This window comes from Podarcis filfolensis (genome assembly GCF_964270895.1).
Source record: "Podarcis filfolensis genome assembly, chromosome: 11".
NCBI lineage: Eukaryota > Metazoa > Chordata > Lepidosauria > Squamata > Lacertidae > Podarcis > Podarcis filfolensis.
In genome coordinates, this window is record NC_139613.1 from 29,404,514 (window position 1) to 29,424,000 (window position 19,487).

The 19,487-nt window shown below is 44.9% G+C and overlaps 1 protein-coding gene across 14 annotated transcripts in view; it reads right to left on the reverse strand.

The window, feature by feature from the left end:
* The window catches only part of ARHGEF28 (Rho guanine nucleotide exchange factor 28), a 135,910-nt gene that overhangs the window by 98,565 nt on the left and 17,858 nt on the right, over nucleotides 1-19,487 (reverse strand). For all 14 annotated transcript variants that reach the window (XM_083577322.1, XM_083577324.1, XM_083577338.1 and 11 more), the window contains exons 3-4: nucleotides 5,404-5,545; nucleotides 2,102-2,395 (exon numbers count right to left, since the gene is read on the reverse strand). In XM_083577322.1, coding sequence (XP_083433448.1) covers nucleotides 2,102-2,395; nucleotides 5,404-5,545 — 436 coding nt within the window. The remainder of the gene's footprint in view (nucleotides 1-2,101; nucleotides 2,396-5,403; nucleotides 5,546-19,487) is intronic.

Sequence of the window (19,487 nt, forward strand, 5' to 3'; positions counted from 1 at the left end):
ACCTGGAACCAGACAAACTTGACCTCATGTTTATTACAAAAGGCACAGGATCCAAAGACTCCTGTGAGCACCCGAGTGCTGTCACAAACTCACAAAAACTTGTGCTTCTCTTTTCCCATCCACGGCTACTCAAACTGCATCAGGTGTCACTCCAGATAGTCCTCAAATCTGAAAGTGGCAGCACAGAGAGCTGGAAACTTCAGAAACCCAGTTTCATAGATTAATCTCACTTTGATTCCACCCACGTTCTGTTAGATGTTGCCTGTTAGAAGCGTAACTCCAAAAAAAAGAAACACACTTCAAATGTTTTAAATTCTACTTCCTCTAAAGCAAACAAAAAAATAACCCCAAACTTATTTACATAAGTATAAGCCTTTAATTATATTCCATGCCTTTGTTGTAACATGATTCAATGTGAATCATATCCAATAAGGTTAAAACAACCAGTGTGGAAGATCTTTGGGGGTAGTGTTGTAGTAAATAAGCTGCTTGCTAGCCAAAATTCCTGTACTACAACATTCCCTTGGCTATTTCAAAGACAATAAAGGTCTCCTTTTGTTTGTGTAATCACAATTTTTGAATAAAAACACTTCAACTGCTTGGAATCAAGGTGGAGACATTTTATTACCAACATCTTCATTCTGTTTGGAAGCTCAAAGTTTTCATCAGTTGTTGACAAGCATTATTCATAAACTGAATAAAATCCACTAAGGAAACAAAGGGTGGTTGTTGCTTTTTTAAAAAAGGAGAGAGACTAAATTACAGTAGTAATTTTAAAGGCTTTGTAATACACAACTAAATTTCCTTATCTGAATGATAATATTCACATAGTAGCAGAAACATAAAAGACAGTCAGTCCAGCTGAGGTCCAGCGCCGAGGGCCTTCTGGCGGTTCCCTCATTGCGAGAAGCAAAGCTACAGGGAACCAGGCAGAGGGCCTTCTCGGTAGTGGCGCCCGCCCTGTGGAATGCCCTTCCAGCAGATGTCAAAGCGATAAACAACTACCTGACATTCAGAAGACATCTTAAGGCAGCCCTGTTCAGGGAAGTTTTTAACGTGTGATATTTTACTGTATTTTTGGTTTCTATGGAAGCCGCCCAGAGTGGCTGGGGAGGCCCAGCCAGATGGGCGGGGTATAAATAATAAATTATTATTATTATTATTATAGTCTTCAACTTCATTTCTAAATGTTACCAATTCACACTTCAGCAATGCTGGTATGGGAGAGGAATTATATGTCATTTGTCCAACCACAAGGAAACAGCTACCCCGCCGCTATGATCAGCCAACCTCTCCGGTGTTAGCTGAAGATAGTTCCTCATTAGCTAGAAGATGTTTCTTTGATGAACATTTCTGATTAGCTGCTATGATGCACACGCATCACACATTTAAAGCACATCCTCTTTGCCCAAGAAACCTGAGTAATGTAGTTTACCTTTCACTGAGCTACAATTCCCAACACCCTTAACATGCCACCGTTCCCAGGATTCAGAGGGGAGAGCGTTGCTCTAAATGTAGGCTGTGTACATGGGCTATGACACATCCCACATGACCAGCTTTGGGGGGGGGGGTTAGAGAAATAACAAATTGGGCGTTACAGAATGCAACCAGCAAAGCAGAAAACTGTGTTTGGTAAGTAGCTGGCAGCTCAGGGCAGGTGTGGGAAACCTTTGACCTTCCAGATGCTGCTGAACTCTTATCCTCCCTGGCCATGGTCCATGCTTGCTAGGGCTGATTGGAACTGCAAATTAGCATCTCCAACTATCTGACCTTACAACAAAACAAAACCCTGTAGTGGCTGTCCCTGAAGTTCTTATTGTTTGAGGATGTAGCCATACGAAAAAGTATGACTCTGACATAAGAAACTCAGGAAGCTGCCTTATATTAAGCCAGACCATGGACCCATTTAGCTCAGTATTATCAACACTGGCAGCAGCTCTCCAGGGATCCCAGAGGGAATCACCAGGAAATTCAACCCTCTGACTTTGCCAGAGATTGAGCATGGGACCTACTCATACAAAGCATGTGCTGAACCCCTGAGCTATGGCACGTATTACAGAGAAACAGACACAAAGTGGTAGAAAGAGAGAGAACCACTTACCCTCTCCAGAACTATTCCCAACAGTGCTCCAAGCAGGTGGAAAATCTCCATAAGCCATAGCGAGCATGACATCATGATCCAGGGCCTGAAAATCCTCCTCCATTAAACCAAACCTGCTGAGAAGTGTCTGGTGACTGGAGGGAGTGAGGCAATCAGCTTGGCTCATCAGAAAACATGCTAACTCATAAGCTGTGTCCCGTTTGAAAGTGACAGATGCAAAGCCCAGAGTCACAAGTACGCCTTCTTTTGTGTACATGACCGCAGAGATAGAAACATTTTCCTGTTCTCCATGAGCTGGGGAAAAAAAGTACAAGAAATATTAGCCATTAAACACTCAATGGTTTCAGGAGATAGACAAACAGATTCATTCCTACACACTGTCTTAAATAATGGAAAGTTAGACTTATCATGAACTTCTAAGCAGGAGAACAGGCAAGAAAGTTTTGACCCATCCTCTGGTTGAAAGCAGGGCCAGCAAGTCTGATGTCCTTCCTGAAAAGGAGGCTCTTCCCATACTCAGGACATGACCTCAGCCATACAAAAAACAACAACCGCTTTTATCAAAATTTATACCCCTACAACATTATTTGGAATCCTCCCCCGAAATTCTACGAAAATACCTTCTGGAAGATTCCTCAAGCTCAATATCATATGAGGTGGCCAAATTTTGCACTTTAGCAATCAGGAAGCGTAAATCTCTTCTGTTGAATGGCACACTGCAAAGTTCCCTTCTGTAATCTTTTTTTTTTTCCCTTTCTGATGTTGTTGTTGATCTCTTTTTGTTTGATCTTGTGGTGTTTAGTGTTACTGGCTTTTGCCGCAATAAAACTTGAACTTGAAAAAACAACAACAACAAGCAGCTCAGAGACCTAGATCCCCAAGGACCTCATTGTTCTAGTTTCCCTCTAGGCCAATAGAGAGAATAATGGGTGGTAGAGAGGGCCCACTTACAACCTCTTCAAGGACCAGAAGGCCAAAGTGGAGGGGTGGACGGACTGCTCAAGTCAAACAAGGCAGCTACAGCTGAGGTGACAAAGGTTCCAGAGTCTCCCCAAATGGCAAGCTTTTATTAATGTGACAGGGATCTCTCCTGCAAGCCGCAATTCCTTAACATCCTCCCTTTCCTGGGTCTATAACCAGACGGCTGCAGAAGTTGCAGAATCCTTGAAAACGAGGTCCCAGGGCAGAACATCATACAGGAAAGTATTAACCCAGGGACAGGAGACTTGTAGCCCACCAACTAGTGCTGGAATACAACTCCTCTCATCTTTGGCCTTGCTGGCTGGAGCTGATGGGACTTGGAATCCACAACACCCAGAAGGACATCCCTGGGTTGGTCCATTCTCCAGTCAGAGGTGGAACAAGAAATTATAATGTCCCTTCTGTGGAAGTGGCTTCCCCCATATCCAGTTTTGTTTTTTGTTGTGTTTTTGTTTTTTTGTCTTAGCCTTCAATGAGAACAGAGACTCTTTGTTGTTCTCGAACAGTGCTTAAAAGTGAAGTCAGTGTTTTTATTTTGTTCATAAGGTTTGGTCTCTCCTCCCCACCCAGTTTCTAACATTTTTAGCTAGCTAGAAAAGGGAGGTTTTCTGGATTTTTTACTGGGATCCAGATACAGAGGGCTCACTGCTGCAAGGTTCATGAAGGACTCCTTGCTCTTCATTCTATAATTTTGTTTTCATACTGAGCAAGCACAAAACTTTGTACTCAGCACAAAGTCCCATCTTTTCATTTTTAAAAAAAAAACACAAGAAATGAATAAATCAAGTTTCTATCCTTTAAGACTATAACAATATGCTTTAGAGTATGCAGCCAATGCTTAGGGCAATGAGAGGCAGTGGAGAGAGCAAGTGGAACAGATTTTTCAGTGGTTTCAGGAACTGGGTCCTCAATGCCTCAATGCTTTCTTTTCTCCCAATGATTAGCAGAAGCAGCATAGATTTTATAAGATTTGTAAACCCATTAACTGAGTTTGCAAAATGCATGCTACTCACATGACAGTTTGCATGATGCAAACTAAGTAAAGAGCAAGAAACTTCAAAACAAAACAAAAATTCCTTCCAGTAGCACCTTAAAGGTAAAGGAACCCATGATCATTAGGTCCAGTCGTGACCGACTCTGGGGTTGCGGCGCTCATCTCGCTTTATTGGCCGAGGGAGACTTAGAGACCAACTAAGTTTGTTATTGGTATGAGCTTTCGTGTGCATGCACACTTCTTCAGATACTGGAAGGAATGTTTTGGGGGGTTTTTTAAATTTTGTTTCAACTACGGCAGACCAACACGGCTACCTACCTGTAAAAAGAAACTTCAGTTGCCTTGGCACAGTTTTTTTCCCCCTTTGAAATCAATGCGTACTAAGCCGTGCTTAAGAGAATTCTGTCAGGTATTTTGATTTCATGGATCAAAGCAGGCTATAGAAATATGTCTTGCTACAGGTGTGAGCAGTGCTTTTTTCTGGGGGAATACAGGGGTACGCATACCCCTAAACATTTTGTGAATCTAAGTTTGGCCTCATTGAGGGGCAGTATTTCAATATGAATAGGGAAATGAGAGTACCCCTAAACGTATTTTTTTTAGAAAAAAAAGCACTGGGTGTGAGTGTGTAACCAAGAAGCATGCAGAGCTCACAAAAAGTTGCCGTAGCAATGAGGATGCTTCACATAAAAACAAAAGCACCTTCCTCCTCTTTGCTCAGCAGCACCAATTGCTGAAGAGCAAGCCAACCTGCTCCAGGCAATAGGAGGCTGTCTAGCCATCCAGATCAGAACTCTGCCTGCTTCTCAGCTCACCACCATTGCATGAGGCAAGTGAGGGCAGAGGAGCCTTTCCTATGATTGCTTCAGCCAGAAGTACAAGAGAGGACAACTGAAGCCAAAAACATTATTTGTGGCAGTTCTGCAGAGCTATTATATCCTAAGCAACATGTATCACACTCAAAGCCTACCTCTGAGTTGTTGTGAGGATACAGAGATGAGCCACACATTCCCTCGGAGGGATGATAAGATCAGTATTCATAGTAATAAATTATATACTAGAAGCAGTACTTATTATCAGTATTATTAATAACAACAGCAACCAGATTTGCCTGTTTGCCATAAACAAACTGAGTGAAGTGGAGTTTGCCACAGTGACTTTGCTATGTGAGGAGAAGCCACAGCACCTCTTTTTGTGGCAGCTCCCTCACTGCCTTAAGGCTTCTGTCACGATAAACATAAAAACATCAGAATTCACTGGCTATCCCTTGCAAGAATAAAAACACCGAGAAGACAGTCAGAATGTGTAGTGTAACTGCAAGACTCACCTGGAACAATAGATTCGAGGGACTTATCAGTAACGTACTTGGCTAAAACCACATGTCTCTGGATTGAGCCACTGTAAACAAAGTAGAATTCAGCATCCTCCGGGAGATTTTTGTCAAATGTTCCATATATAGTGCTCTGTCCCTAGAAAAGGAATGCAACTTTGTTGAGCTGTATCATAGAGTATAGGTCTGCCTTTCTTTCAAACCCACATCACGAAAATTATTCTTATGAAAAGTGTGGTCTATAAATATTTAAGTAAATACATAAATAAATAACCTATCAGTTCAAAGAAAAGGTAACATGTGTGAGGTGGCAATAATCTACTTTGAACTTCCACTGATATAATCGGAAAACTCAAAACACTTGCATAAATCTTTCCTATTGAAATCAATAGGATTTCAGATAGATTATGCCCCCTCATAGCTAAACAATTTTAATTCAGTTCAAACCAATTCCTGCCACTGTAGTTCAAAGCAGATTTTTTTTTAAAAAAAATGTTAAACACATATAAACAAGTAAAAGCAGTATGTTGGCTCACCTAGTACAATACCTTCAGCATATACATTTATATAAAAAACGTATTAGATTTATTCCAATTGATTTGATTAAATCCTAAGCATTTTGTTGATAAAACTTGTGTTGGCTGCTTTTATATTAACACTTCTAAATTTATGCTAGTTCTAACAGAGATCAACCCACACATCTTCTAAGCAAGTGAAATTAACAAGTCAAGACAAGCCCTTCATGCAACAACAATAAAGCACAGTAAAAAAATTTCTTTAAAAAAAGAAGTCAGAATACAACAACAAAACATCTGGTATATTTTAGGGAGGAAATTCAGATGGAACTGTGTTTCCTTAATGCTTAAGGGAAGAACTGCTTGCTTCACAAAAAGTTCCTGGTTGCTACAGTTACTTTTAATAAACCTCAGGCAGAATTGTCCTGAAGTGACTGAAGCAGCTTGGTCAGGAAAACAAACTGCGTAAAGAGTTGACAAGGCGTTCACTGTTAAAAATAACATTTTAGCACATCCATCCCAAGACAGTTCTCCTAGGTAAGGGAAGGGGAATTTGTGGCTCTTCCATTGTTCTTGGGGCACAATGCCCACCATCCCTGACCATTAGCCAAGCAGGCTAAGGCTGGTGGGAGTTGGAGTGGCAACATCTAGAGGGTTGCAGGTTGCCCATGTGCGCTGTAGGTCAATGAACCAGAAAAGAGCTTGCCTGAGAAACTTAAGGCAAAACACTAGCTTGCATCTCAATCCAACAAGATGCTACAGCAACACAATGAACTGAATGCACTGGTATTGCTATTGTGGCATCATGCCTGAGGCATAAGAAATAGATCCATCTTGTGATACACCCCAAATCTATAGTGAAAGCTCTACTAAAGGTAAAGGTAAAGGGACCCCAGACCATTAGGTCCAGTCGTGGCCAACTCTGGGGTTGCGACGCTCATCTCGCTTTATTGGCCGAGGGAGCCGGCGTACAGCTTCCGGGTCATGTGGCCAGCATGACCAAGCCGCTTCTGGCAAACCAGAGCAGTGCACAGAAACACTGTTTACCTTCCCGCCGGAGCAGTACCTATTTATCTACTTGCACTTTGACGTGCTTTCGAACTGCTAGGTTGGCAGGAACAGGGACCAAACAACGGGAGCTTACTCCGTCGCGGGGATTCGAACCGCCGACCTTCTGATCGGCAAGTCCTAGGCTCTGTGGTTTAACCCACAGTCACAAGCTATCAAGGAGAATGTTGAGCAAAATGAGGGAGAGGAAGGGAAAGAGCAAAAGTTGGCATGATGCTAAAGCAGTCTTAACATGGGGAGTGTTGGGTAGACTTAATCAGATTAGCCTCTGCTAGGTGATAGCGAATTTTGGGCTGCACTGCCAGCTGCTGGAAGAAACAATCTTGGTAGATCCCTCCATTTGGGGAGAATATTAAGCTTGGAAGGATCCATTTCCACCATTAATTAGAATTTATCACGTTGGATGTGTATTAGTACTACATAATTGTGTTTTGAACATCCATGAAGCCCAAACCATCTCCTCAGGTCTCCTGATAGTATCTGGTTAAAAATGCACCACATCACATCACTGCATCCAGGGTTTCCAGGCCTCTTCCATGAAACAACATATCAAATAAATTGAAGCAAACAAAAAAAACTGTAAAGATGTCACATCTTGCCACCTTTAAAAGTTTGCTGAAAAGATACAGGTGAGCAGCAGCCACAGATTCCTTGCAATATGTAGTTTGGGCCTGAGGCCATTGGGTAAAGTCATCAAAAACATGGTGGAAAGTGCCACACCAAGGCAACACTCAGTTATAACTGCAATTTTTATCCAAACCTGGTCATGCAATCTCATTTTCTATCTGTGTATGATTAGGAAATAGGATACAAGTGCACTAATGTATAATGAGTCAGACTCAACTCAGGAAATGATGACTGTAAACTAGTGCAGAGGATACAAATAATGTAAGCCTTTCCTAGTACGTATCTCAGATACGCATAACTAGAGTGATTCTTCATGCACACTGTACCTGGATGTTAATCTGTGGAGAAGTGCTTTTTCACCATGGAAATTCAAAATATTCTGTGTGACTGTGCGCACGTGTGTGTTTAGCTTTCCCACACCAGTTTGCTGTTTCTTTGCAAGCCAAATGGCTACAGCTTTGGCATTATTTTTGTTTGGAAAACAGCTTTTTTCAACTTTCTAGTAAGAGAGCTATCAGGCAGCTAATTAGATTTGTCTATGTAACAGCATCATCAAACACAAGCAAAGCTAATTCAGAGCCATTGGATACAATCACATGCCATGGTAAACCATAGTTACTATTTTCTGTTTACACCTTTCTTGACTGCTGATACAGTTTTCTTTTTGGGTTCTGGCTACTACAGTTGTTGAAATTCTATATCATGAGCATGACTATCTGAATGTTTTTTTGTTTTTAAAGGACTATATGTATATTCTGAATCACTTTGAGATTCATAAATGAAAAGCAGCATGTAAGTTTTTAAAATAAACAAGTAGAGCCACTCTGAACACTACAGGACACTTTGCGCAACGCTTCCTCAAACCTAGAGTCAATCCTGGGCACCTCACTAATAAATTTAGGCAAAACATTTCCCAAATGTCATCCCACAGTGGTACATGGTTAACTGGCATACGTAACTCAACTGCAGTTCTTTCTTTTTCTAGTTAGTGCTCACAGGATAAACACCAAAGCACCACACAATCATTTCAAATATTAACACGCCCCCCCCCAAAAAACCACAAGTGCAGCAAATTATAAAACAACAGGACAAAAATTAAGTTTTATATCAAAATTCCTACAAGTATTTCATAAATGCTGGCATCCAAACAGTAGTAATAAAAGACTTCCATAATTAGAATGTATATGTGTGATATGTGTGTGTGTTTGTTCCTGGCCTGGAGGTGACACCTAACTCCATTTGTGTCAGTCTGACACACCCTTGCACCTGCAATCAGCTTTCTCCCTACATCTCCTTCATATCTGTGTTTATACACAGGAAAAGGCTTTTGAGGTGAGCAGAGCACAACCTGCCACTTTACGTAAGAGTACTGTAACTCTACTTCATGTACAATGATACATCCCAACCTCATGCGCTCCAGATTTTTTTGGACTACAACTCCCATCAGCCCCAGCGATTGTGGTCATTGTTCAGGGATGAAAGGAACTACAGACCAATGCTGCAGGCTGAGAGAGGCTGATCTAAATCATATTCAACTCCTTGTTCTTGCCATACCTGTTTTAACACCACCTGCACCTCCTGAGGTTGTTCTGTATTCCCCTCAGGACTTCTCTGGGCTATAAGAAAGACTCCTAGAAGTAACCATCCAAAGTAGCACCTTCTCTCACAGGAACCTGCCCATTTCCAGTCCTTCTGCCCTTGGCAGCCAGGTGGGTAATGAACCTTCTTGGTTGTGGTGCCTTTTCTGCAGGAAATTCTACCCAGGGAGGCTCACCTGGCAATAACCCTCAGTGGCTTTTAAGAAACAGGAGACAACTATTTTATCTATTCTAGGCCAATAATCTAGCCCAGTATTGTCCACTCTGACTGGCAGCACCTCTTAGGGGGTCTCAGGCAATAAGAGCTACCTAATCTAACCCTTTTAACTGGAAATGCCAGGAACTGAACCTGGGACCTTGGCTAGCTTTTTCTGAAAAGGGGGCAGTAGGCCAAATAAATTTGGGAACCTCTGGACTATATGATCTTCAGAGTCCCTTCCAATTCTACAATTTTATGATTCTATTATTCTGTTGCGTCTCAGGGGGTCCACTTAGATCTCTCTGGGTCTACAAACCCAAATTCAACTGTGCGGAACCCCACCAGTTCAAACTTTAAAAGGAAAGGAAAAGTGGGTTCAGTATAGTCAGCCCTGTTGTTGTTGTTGTTGTTGTTAACTGAGTAAGTATACAGCCTACCCAAATTCCCAGGGGGGCTTACAGATTTCAAAACCAGAAGAATCTATAAGAACACCACGTACCCACAGGACCGCCTCTCCTGGTATTCCCCGTGGAGGACCTTAAGGTCCACAAATGACAACATTTTTGAGGTCCCAAGTCACAAGGTTGGTCTCAACCAAGGCCAGGGCCTTTTCAGTACTGGCCCCGACTTGGTGGAACACTCTGTCACAAGAGACTAGGGCCCTGCGGACTTGACATCTTTCTGCAGGGCCTGCAAGACAGAGCTGTTCCGCCTGGCCTTTGGTTTGGACTCAGTCTGACCCTTATGTTTCCCTCCCCTTATGGTTTTGACTTTTAAAACGTGGCTGCATTTTAAATTGCATTTTAACCTGTATTTTAAATTGGGGGGGTTTTCTTCTTTTTGTTTTTTTCCCCCTATTATATTTTTACTGAAATTTTATTGGTGTTAGCTGCCCTGAGCCCGGCTCTGGCCGGGGAGGGCAGGGTATAGATAAAAATTATTATTATTATTAAATAAAAACCTTCCAGCCAAGGAAAAATAGAGCAAATCAAATTAAAAGACCAGAGAAAACTAAAAGGGTTTTGCCTGCAGCTGAACCACACTGAAGTAGGCACCAGACAAGCTTCCCTATGAAAAGCATTCCACAATTGGGGCACCACCACTAAGAAGGCCCTTTCCCTGGTAAAGCACACCACCATGACCATATGTCTCAAAGAGCAAAACCCTGTATGGTCCAGTTTCTTTCTTTTGCTTATGATGAGATGTTGAAGCTCCGAAAGGAACAAAAAATAAATAGCAGCAGCAGGAAGTAATAAGGCAGAGAGCGCCCCTTCTCCCTCCTCCTGCTTCTGCTTGGTCTGATCAGTGTTTGCCCTTTCTCCCTGCTTTCTCCAGCTTCACACTTTGTCTTGATCTTATCTTCACCAAGTCTCCAACTGCCTCATCTGGCATCTGCTTAGTATGTGACCACCTGGTTTTCATTCAGCTTGGCTACAAAGACTGGATTGGAACTGAATTGTGTACACTGGGTTTCTGATGCAGCTTTACTTTTGAGATCATAACAGAGTCCCAAGCCAGATCTTGATACATCACACCTCTGTTATAATTAAATTATAATTAAATCTGAGCTCCAGGCAAAGTAATTTCAAAGGCTGAGTTTAATTGAGAGCACTCTTTGAAAGTGATATGTCTTAAGAAGCCTTTTGACATCTTCCTGCTTGGAAAAAAATCACATAGTCACAGAGATTGCTGTCGCAAAGTCTTCCCAGATCTAGAATAAAAAGTTTGCAATGCCTAGCCAGATGAAGACACAGAGAGTTTGCCTTGGCCAAACAGATTACCTGGAATTTCAAAACCAGCCAGGGACAAAAGTGGCCTTCCAAGTTTTAGGCTTAACAGCAGACGGGCAAAATCTTTCAGTATTCAATACTGTCATATTTGCCTGACACGTTTAAAAGCTAATACCTACCCCTTTTGCTCAACCAAGGGCTGTGTGCTCTGCCAGATCAAAATTTAGCAAACATTACTATGGAACTGCAGTGTCTTCTCTATGGATCTCTGTTGCTATAGAATAAAGGACATTTCTTTCAAATAAGGGCTATGCAGGATTAGCAAATAAAACACACACTATGGCTTTAGCTTAGAGTTACCTATAGTTACCTAAACTGCTATGGTAAGACATCTGTATGGTAGACTTATTTGTGTTGAACTAGGACTTAGGAGACAGCTTCAAATACACATGCAACCATGAATGTGAGCAGCCTTGAGCAAGTCACTATCTCATTGCCTAACCCTCCTCACAGGGTTGTTGTATTGACAAAAGCAAGGTGGTTACAAACACTACCGTGAGCTCCTGAGAGGAAATGGAGAAAACAAACAGAACAGGACCAGACTATCTGAAAGACACCATACTTCCGTATGAGCCTGCCCAGGTTTTAAGATCCTTGGAGGAGACTCTTCTGTTTGTCCTGACAACTTATAGCAGGAATCCAGAAAAGGGTCTTCTCAGTGGTTGCTCCCAGGCTCTAGAATTTTGTGCTAACTGGTGCCTGGATAGCCCTATCTCCAAAGCCCTTTTGCCAGCATGACGTTGTTACTGAAATACACCTTTTGCCCATAAGCTGATTTGTAAACATGTTGAAATTGGTTTTAACTGGTTGCTTTTATTGCCTTTAGTGATACTTTAAAAATAATTAGCTGTTGTGGTTGTGTGCATGCGGTACATATGTAGGCTTATCAATGAACAATTTAATAAGCCCAGCGGTTGCTATGAGCAAGAATAGAAAAACCTGAACCATCAAAGACGTGAAATAAAAGAAGGAAGGAGTGGAAGTTTAGTAACCCAAATCGAGTAGCAACCGTGCAGCCTGTAAATATCAAGGAGAAGAAAGAATAAAACAAAGAGAAGAATTAAAACCAAAAGGCATCTAATTTACAATTGTGAGTCAATACATGGGAAGATTAGAACATTTGCTGATGTTTTGTTTAAGGAAAGTCACGTGACTACTTGTATGAATAGAGTGAAATATGATACAGCAAACCTAAGCAGGTATTGAAACAACCATGACCTAAATGGGGTGGTGATGAAGAAAACACTACCAAGCCAAGCCTAGAGAGTCACAAAGAAGAAGGCAAAACCATTCAATGCTTTAACTACCACGACACTTAATACCTACTGTAATTCCTTTCAGCACAAACTTTCATAGGGAAGAGTACACTTATCATTCAGATATGGAGAGCTGCATGTCCCCATTTTATTTATTTATTTATTACATCTATACCCCACCTTTCTTCAAAGGAGCTTACGATGGCATATACGGCTTCCTTTTTATCTTCACAACAACCCTGTGAGGTAGTGTGATGGGATGGTGAGCTGCTTGTGCGTAAAATCCTGATCCCTCAGAGCTTGGCTAAGTTCCCAAACCTCTGTCTGTGATGGATCTCCTTAAGCATGGCTCCATCAATCGCTCGTTGAATCGGACAGTGGGCGTTTACGGAACTTCTTCCAGCATAAAAGCTCCTTGACGGAAACGCGTCTTCTGGACTCTCGGCGTGACAGTTTCCGCCGAGGAGTGGGTGTGCCTACGGGAGGTCCCGAAACCTCTCCACTGTTCCCGCTTGAAGTATCTCTGAGCTCTCCCTCCGACTCACTTTCCCTTGTAACTCCACTTCTCCCCCTGCTGGTCCCTTCCTCCGCTGAGTGGTCTCTCTCACCCTCCATGAGCCCTTTCACCTCCTTCGTCTCAGATGACAGTTCCCTGACATCCACCTCCCCTCTAGGGCCCCCTTCACCCCCTTCCCTCCCCTCCTCTGCGGGAGGCGAGGGAGCAAAACCCCTGAAGGAACCTCCCTCATCTTCCGAAGTTTCGAACACTTCCCTCCACCTTTTGCTGTTCCCGGTTTCCAAGTACTCCTCCTCCTCGGAGTCTGTACCCTCTTCCAACTCCGATTCCCTGAATCCCTCCAGTTCCTCCTCATCGTCGGTGGTGCCAAAGTACTCCCTCCGGAACCTCGCTACTGGTTGAGGTTTCCTGGGGAACCTTTGGTGGAACGTTTCGATCAAGACCTCGTCATGGACCTCCTCTGCCTTCACCCAGGTGTTTTCCGACTCCGGTTCCCCTTCCCACGCCACCAAATACTCCACCTGATTACCCTTCCACCTGGAGTCGATGATTTCTGCCACATAGTTGCGGCTTTCCCTTTCTTCTATGGCTGGCCCCCGTGTGGATACCCCTTCACCTTCCCCCCTGTATGGTGACAGTAATGACCTGTGGAATACTGGGTGCAGTTTCATGTGGTTCGGTAACCGGAGTCTGAAAGCCACTGGGTTGACCTGTTGGATGACCTCAAATGGTCCCAATCTTTTGGGTCTCAATTTCTTGCAACTACCCTTGAACGGCAACCCTTGGGTTGATAGCCAGACCCGACTCCCCACCCTAATTGTTTCACCTTCCCTTCTGCTCTTGTCTGCCTGCCTCTTATATTCTTCTTTGGCCCTTTCTAAGTTGTGTTGGAGTTGACGATGGATCGCTTCCATTTCTTCTACAAAAGGTTCAGCGGCCGGAACACTCCATCTCTCTCCTCCTTCCCCTGGAAACGCCCTGGGGTGGCACCCATAATTAGCCAAAAAGGGGCTCATCCCGGTGGACACATTCTCTGCATTATTGTAAGCAAATTCCGCTAGTGCCAACTTTTCGACCCAATCGTTTTCTCTGTCATTGACATAACACCTCAGGTATTGTTGAAGGATACCGTTTGCCCTCTCCGCCTGCCCATTGGTCTCAGGGTGCCTGGCAGTCGAAAAGTTGACCTCTACGTGCAACAAGCTCATAAGCTTCCTCCAGAATCTGGACGTGAACTGTTTCCCTCTGTCGGTAACCAGCCTCAAGGGGGCGCCATGCAGCCTAAAAATATGTTCTACAAACAATTTTGCTGTCTCTTCCGCCGTGACTGCATGTGAGCAAGCTACAAAGTGACCCATCTTAGTTAACTGGTCTACTACGACTAGTATGGCGGTTTTCCCCTGGGATTTGGGCAGATCAGTCATAAAATCTATCGACACCGCCTCCCACGGTCGTTCTGGTGTGGGTAACGGTTCTAAATACCCCGCTGGCGCCCGCCTTTCTCCTTTGGCTCTCTGGCATTGGTCACACCTTCTCACATACTCCCGTACATCCTCCCTCACCTTGGGCCACCAAAACTCCCTGGTCACCAACCACATGGTCTTGTGTTGCCCAAAATGCCCCGCTGTGGGATTGTCGTGCAGCTGTTTGAGTACTCTCCCCCTCAATTCCCCTTCAGGTATATATAGCGCCCCTTTGTAATACAATGCCCCGTTTCTTTCTTCAAAACCTCCGGGGTCTTCTCCCTCTCCCCTTAAACCTCTGAGCTTATCCTGGGCGTACTCATCATTTACCGTTCCCTCTACCAGTTCTCTTTGCCCCACCCAGGCCGCACCACACACCCAGTGGTCCTCTGGGATAATATGTCTCTCTTCTGGCGCTCCCTCCCCCTCCAAATATTCAGGTTTGCGAGAGAGAGCGTCCGCTCTGATGTTTTCTGGACCTGGCACATAGCAGATTTCAAAATGGAATTTGGAGAACTCCTGGGCCCATCTCACTTGTCGTTGGTTGAGCACTCGTGCCGTTCTCCAATACTCCAAATTCTTGTGGTCCGTACATACTTGTACCTTATGCTGTGCACCAATTAGTAAGTGTCTCCATCTCCGGAATGCTTCGTGAATGGCGAGTAGTTCTCGGTCATATACCGTGTAGTTCCTCTCGGATTTGTTCAGCTTACGCGAAAAGAAGGCACACGGTCTCCATTCCGACTTATTGCTCCCTGGCTGAAGCAGCACCGCCCCCACCGCGCGGTCTGAGGCATCAGTTTCCACTCTCATGGGTTTTTGTAAATCCACATGCAGGAGCTGTTCTTCCGAAGCGAATGCCTTTTTCAATTCCTCAAAAGCGTGCTCCGCCTCCGCCGTCCAAACGAATTTCTTCTTGCTGCTCAGACAGTCCGTGATGGGAGCCGTTAAGTGGGCAAAGTTCTTGATGAATTTGCGGTAAAAGTTCCCAAACCCTAAGAACCTTTGCACATCTTTTTTCGTTTTTGGTGTCTTCCATTCCAGCACCGCCTGTACCTTGCTTGGATCCATGGCTAATCCCTTGTCTGATAGGCGGTACCCCAGGAATTCCACCTCCTTGGCGTGGAACTGACACTTCTCCAATTTCACCCACAACTGGTTTGCTTGCAGCTGGCTCAGCACTTCCCTGTCTGACATGGCGTACAGCTTGCCCACGGGGAGCTGGGCCCCAGGGACCAGGTTAATTTGGCAGTCAAAGTCTCTATGCGGTGGTAGTTTATCTGCTTCCCTTTCGCTGAAGACCTTGCTCAGGTCAGCGTATTGTTTGGGCACCTTCCCTTTGTCCGCCACTTCCATCCCTGCTAGGGAGGCTTTTGCCCCTTCTGGCACCTTTCCCTCTTTGCAGTGTTCCAGGCAATGTGCTGACCCAAAGGAGACCACTCTCTGATGCCAGCCCACTAGCGGGTCATGCAACGCTAGCCAGCTCATTCCCAAAATGACTGGCGCCCCTCCCAGGGTGGCTACATTGAATGCTATCCTTTCAGTGTGCCTTGCCACCCTCATAACCATTGGGACGGTCTGTAGGCTAACTTCTCCCCCCAACAGCTCCCTCCCATCGATCGTGGTGACCTGCAGGGGGTTGCTTAAAGGGAGTGTCTGTATCTGGTGTTCAGCTGCAAACTCCTTGCTCATAAAATTACAGGAGCTGCCTGAGTCCAACAGCGCCTTGGTCTTTAGTGGGTATCCGTTTGCCAGCTCTAGCAGCACCTCTATTACTAGAGCTGGTCTTGGAGGTTCCGGAGTGGGCACTTTTACTGCTCCTTGGCCTGTCTGCAGTGCCCTGACAGCGGCAGACAGGCGCTGGCTTTTACTGGCTCCTGGACTTCCTCCTCCTTCCCCCCAACAGCTCCCGCCATCCCTTGCCATTCCTTTCTTTGTGGGCAGACTCTGGCAAAGTGACCTGGCTGCTGGCAGAGGTAACATTTCTTGGCGCTCTTTCCCTCCTTCTTCCTCCCTTCACTGGGATTTGAAACTGCGCGCGCGCGCGCTGTTCCAACTTCCATCGGCTCTCCGGGCGGGAAACTGGGTTCTGGAATCTCCGGAATGCGGAAATCCCTCCAACGCTCTCCTTTCCCCTCCCGCTTCTCCAAGGCTCTTGCCTCCTGGCGCGCTCCAATGGTCAACGCTGATTTGGTCAGCTGGTCCATAGACTCCGCCCTGGGCGCCCGGGAAAGTTCGTCTTTCACCGCCGAAGAAAGCCCCTCTTCAAAGAGCATTTGAATGGGTTCCGCCGATAGGTCCCACCCCAATTTATGTATCAACATTGTAAACTCAGTCCAGTACTCACGAACCGATCGGCTCCCCTGTTTGCAAGCCATCAATTGTCTGCGCACCAGTCCCTGTTCAATCTCGCTGGAAAACATCAAATCCATGGCGCGAAAAAACTTCCTCGCGTCCTTCAGCATGTCACTATTCCCTGCCATCAGGGGCCGGACCCAGTCTCTCGCCCCCCCTTCGAGATGGCCAATCACAAACGCCACTCGCGATGCCTCATCGGGAAAGTCGTTAAACTGCAGTTCAAGAGCATACTGCATCTCTGTCCTAAAGGCTTGGTAGTCCCTGGGGTCCCCCCCAAACTTCTGCACCATTCCTGGCATCTTTCTTGCTAGTGTAGCGCCTTTTGCCTTTTCTGCATCCTGCGCCCTCCTTTCTTCTAGCCTCGCCGTTTGCATTGCTAGCTGGAGTTCCAAAACTCTGCACCTTTCTTCCAGAGTTGGACCTTCTCCAGCTCCTGCTGCTCCTCCGGCTCCAGCTGGGTTGCTCATGATGCCTCTCTGCACAAGCTGCTTTCAGGGACTGTCCGATTGCTGTGATGGGATGGTGAGCTGCTTGTGCGTAAAATCCTGATCCCTCAGAGCTTGGCTAAGTTCCCAAACCTCTGTCTGTGATGGATCTCCTTAAGCATGGCTCCATCAATCGCTCGTTGAATCGGACAGTGGGCGTTTACGGAACTTCTTCCAGCATAAAAGCTCCTTGACGGAAACGCGTCTTCTGGACTCTCGGTGTGACAGTTTCCGCCGAGGAGTGGGTGTGCCTACGGGAGGTCCTGAAACCTCTCCACTGTTCCCGCTTGAAGTATCTCTGAGCTCTCCCTCCGACTCACTTTCCCTTGTAACTCCACTTCTCCCCCTGCTGGTCCCTTCCTCCGCTGAGTGGTCTCTCTCACCCTCCATGAGCCCTTTCACCTCCTTCGTCTCAGATGACAGTTCCCTGACAGGTAGGTTAGGCCAGGAGACCATGACTATCCCACATCCCAAGAAGTCACCCAGTGAGCTTCATGTCTGACTCAATATTTGTACCCTGGTCTCCCAGGTCACATGGAATGTGGGTGGCGCTGTGGGTTAAACCACAGAGCCTAGGACTTGCCGATCAGGTCGGCGGTTCGAATTCCCGCAACGGGGTGAGCTCCCGTTGCTCGGTCCCTGCTCCTGCCAACCTAGCAGTTCGAAAGCACATCAAAGTGCAAATAGATAAATAGGTACTGCTCCAGCAGGAAGATAAATGGCGTTTCCGTGCGCTGCTCTGGTTCGCCAGAAGCGGCTTAGTCATGCTGGCCACATGACCCGGAAGCTGTACGCTGACTCCCTCGGCCAATAAAGCGAGATGAGCGCCGCAACCCCAGAGTCAGCCACGACTGGACCTAATGGTCAGGGGTCCCTTTACCTTTACCTCCCAGGTCACAGTCTGACACTCTTACCACTACACACTGAGCTCTTATATATCTTATGAAGCGTAGTGAACAGTTGAATATAGTAATAATCTGGTATTGACATGTGACACTTGCCAAAAAAGGTGGGCCAACTTATACTAACTAGAGAGACGTAACAGAGACCAGGCCTACTAACTGCCCTCCTTACCAGCTGACAATAAGGAGAGCTATAGACCACTTGAGACACATTTCTCCCTAACATGTGCAGTTGAGGACAGAGAGAAACCTTAGGGTTTGAAACTGGTTATAAAACTTAGTCTGTGTGCATATAAGAAGAGTCTAATAAATGAATTGCAATACATGTTGGTTTTCTGCAATTTAAGATTTGTATTTCTCCATGTTCGTTAGGATCTTCATAAAGAGCAAAAGGGGGAAAATAGTGCAGTAATAACTGCCACACCACAAAAGAACTCTGCGTAAACTAGAACAGAGAGATCAAATGAAAAGTCCAAGTGAAGTTTGACAACTCCATGACTGAACTGTACAAATACTCTGATAAGAATATAGTTACAATTCTAATTTGCCAACCAAAACCAACAAGGTAGGTAAGTTATCTGCCAAGTACAAAGGGATCAAAAGAACTTCACAATGCCTGTACAAGTACAGGAGGGAGGAAAACAGATTAGGCATATCAAGAAATAGTTCACTAAAATAAATGTGTGCCTTTGTCATTGTAGAATAAATGCATATTGTCATCTGATAAAATAACCTTTCTAAAACTAGTTCACACATTTCCCACTGCCTGACAAGCCTGCTTGCTGCTAGCAATGATACAGGGCTTAACCAGTCCACACTAAAAACTCACACCTCTTGGGAGTGCCAGGGCACTCTTTAGAATTTGTACAACTCACATTAATTTCAATAGGACTTGAGCAAGAATGGCTGCCCAGCGGACAGGAGCTGCTTATATTTGTTCCATGAAAGTTTAACATTATTCTGAAAGGGCCAACTGCATTCTCTGAAATGTGCGCCAGTGCCCATGACTGAGCTTGAGAATTAAAATCTAACTTTGTGTGAGATGAACACAAAGCCTTCCTAATTCCAAATGTGTAGGCTGAGCTGCAGTCACTCAGTAGTTAAGGAAAAGCACTTTGCATGGGCTCAGATTTTAAAAAATGCTTCTTCACTCAGTTAAACTACACAATTTGCTCTCACAGGAGGTGATGGTACCTACCAATTTGGATGGCTTTAAATGAGGTTTGGACAAATTCATGGAGGGACAGGGCTACTGACAGCTTCTAGCCATGATGGCTAAGTCCTACCTTCGCTGTCAGATGCA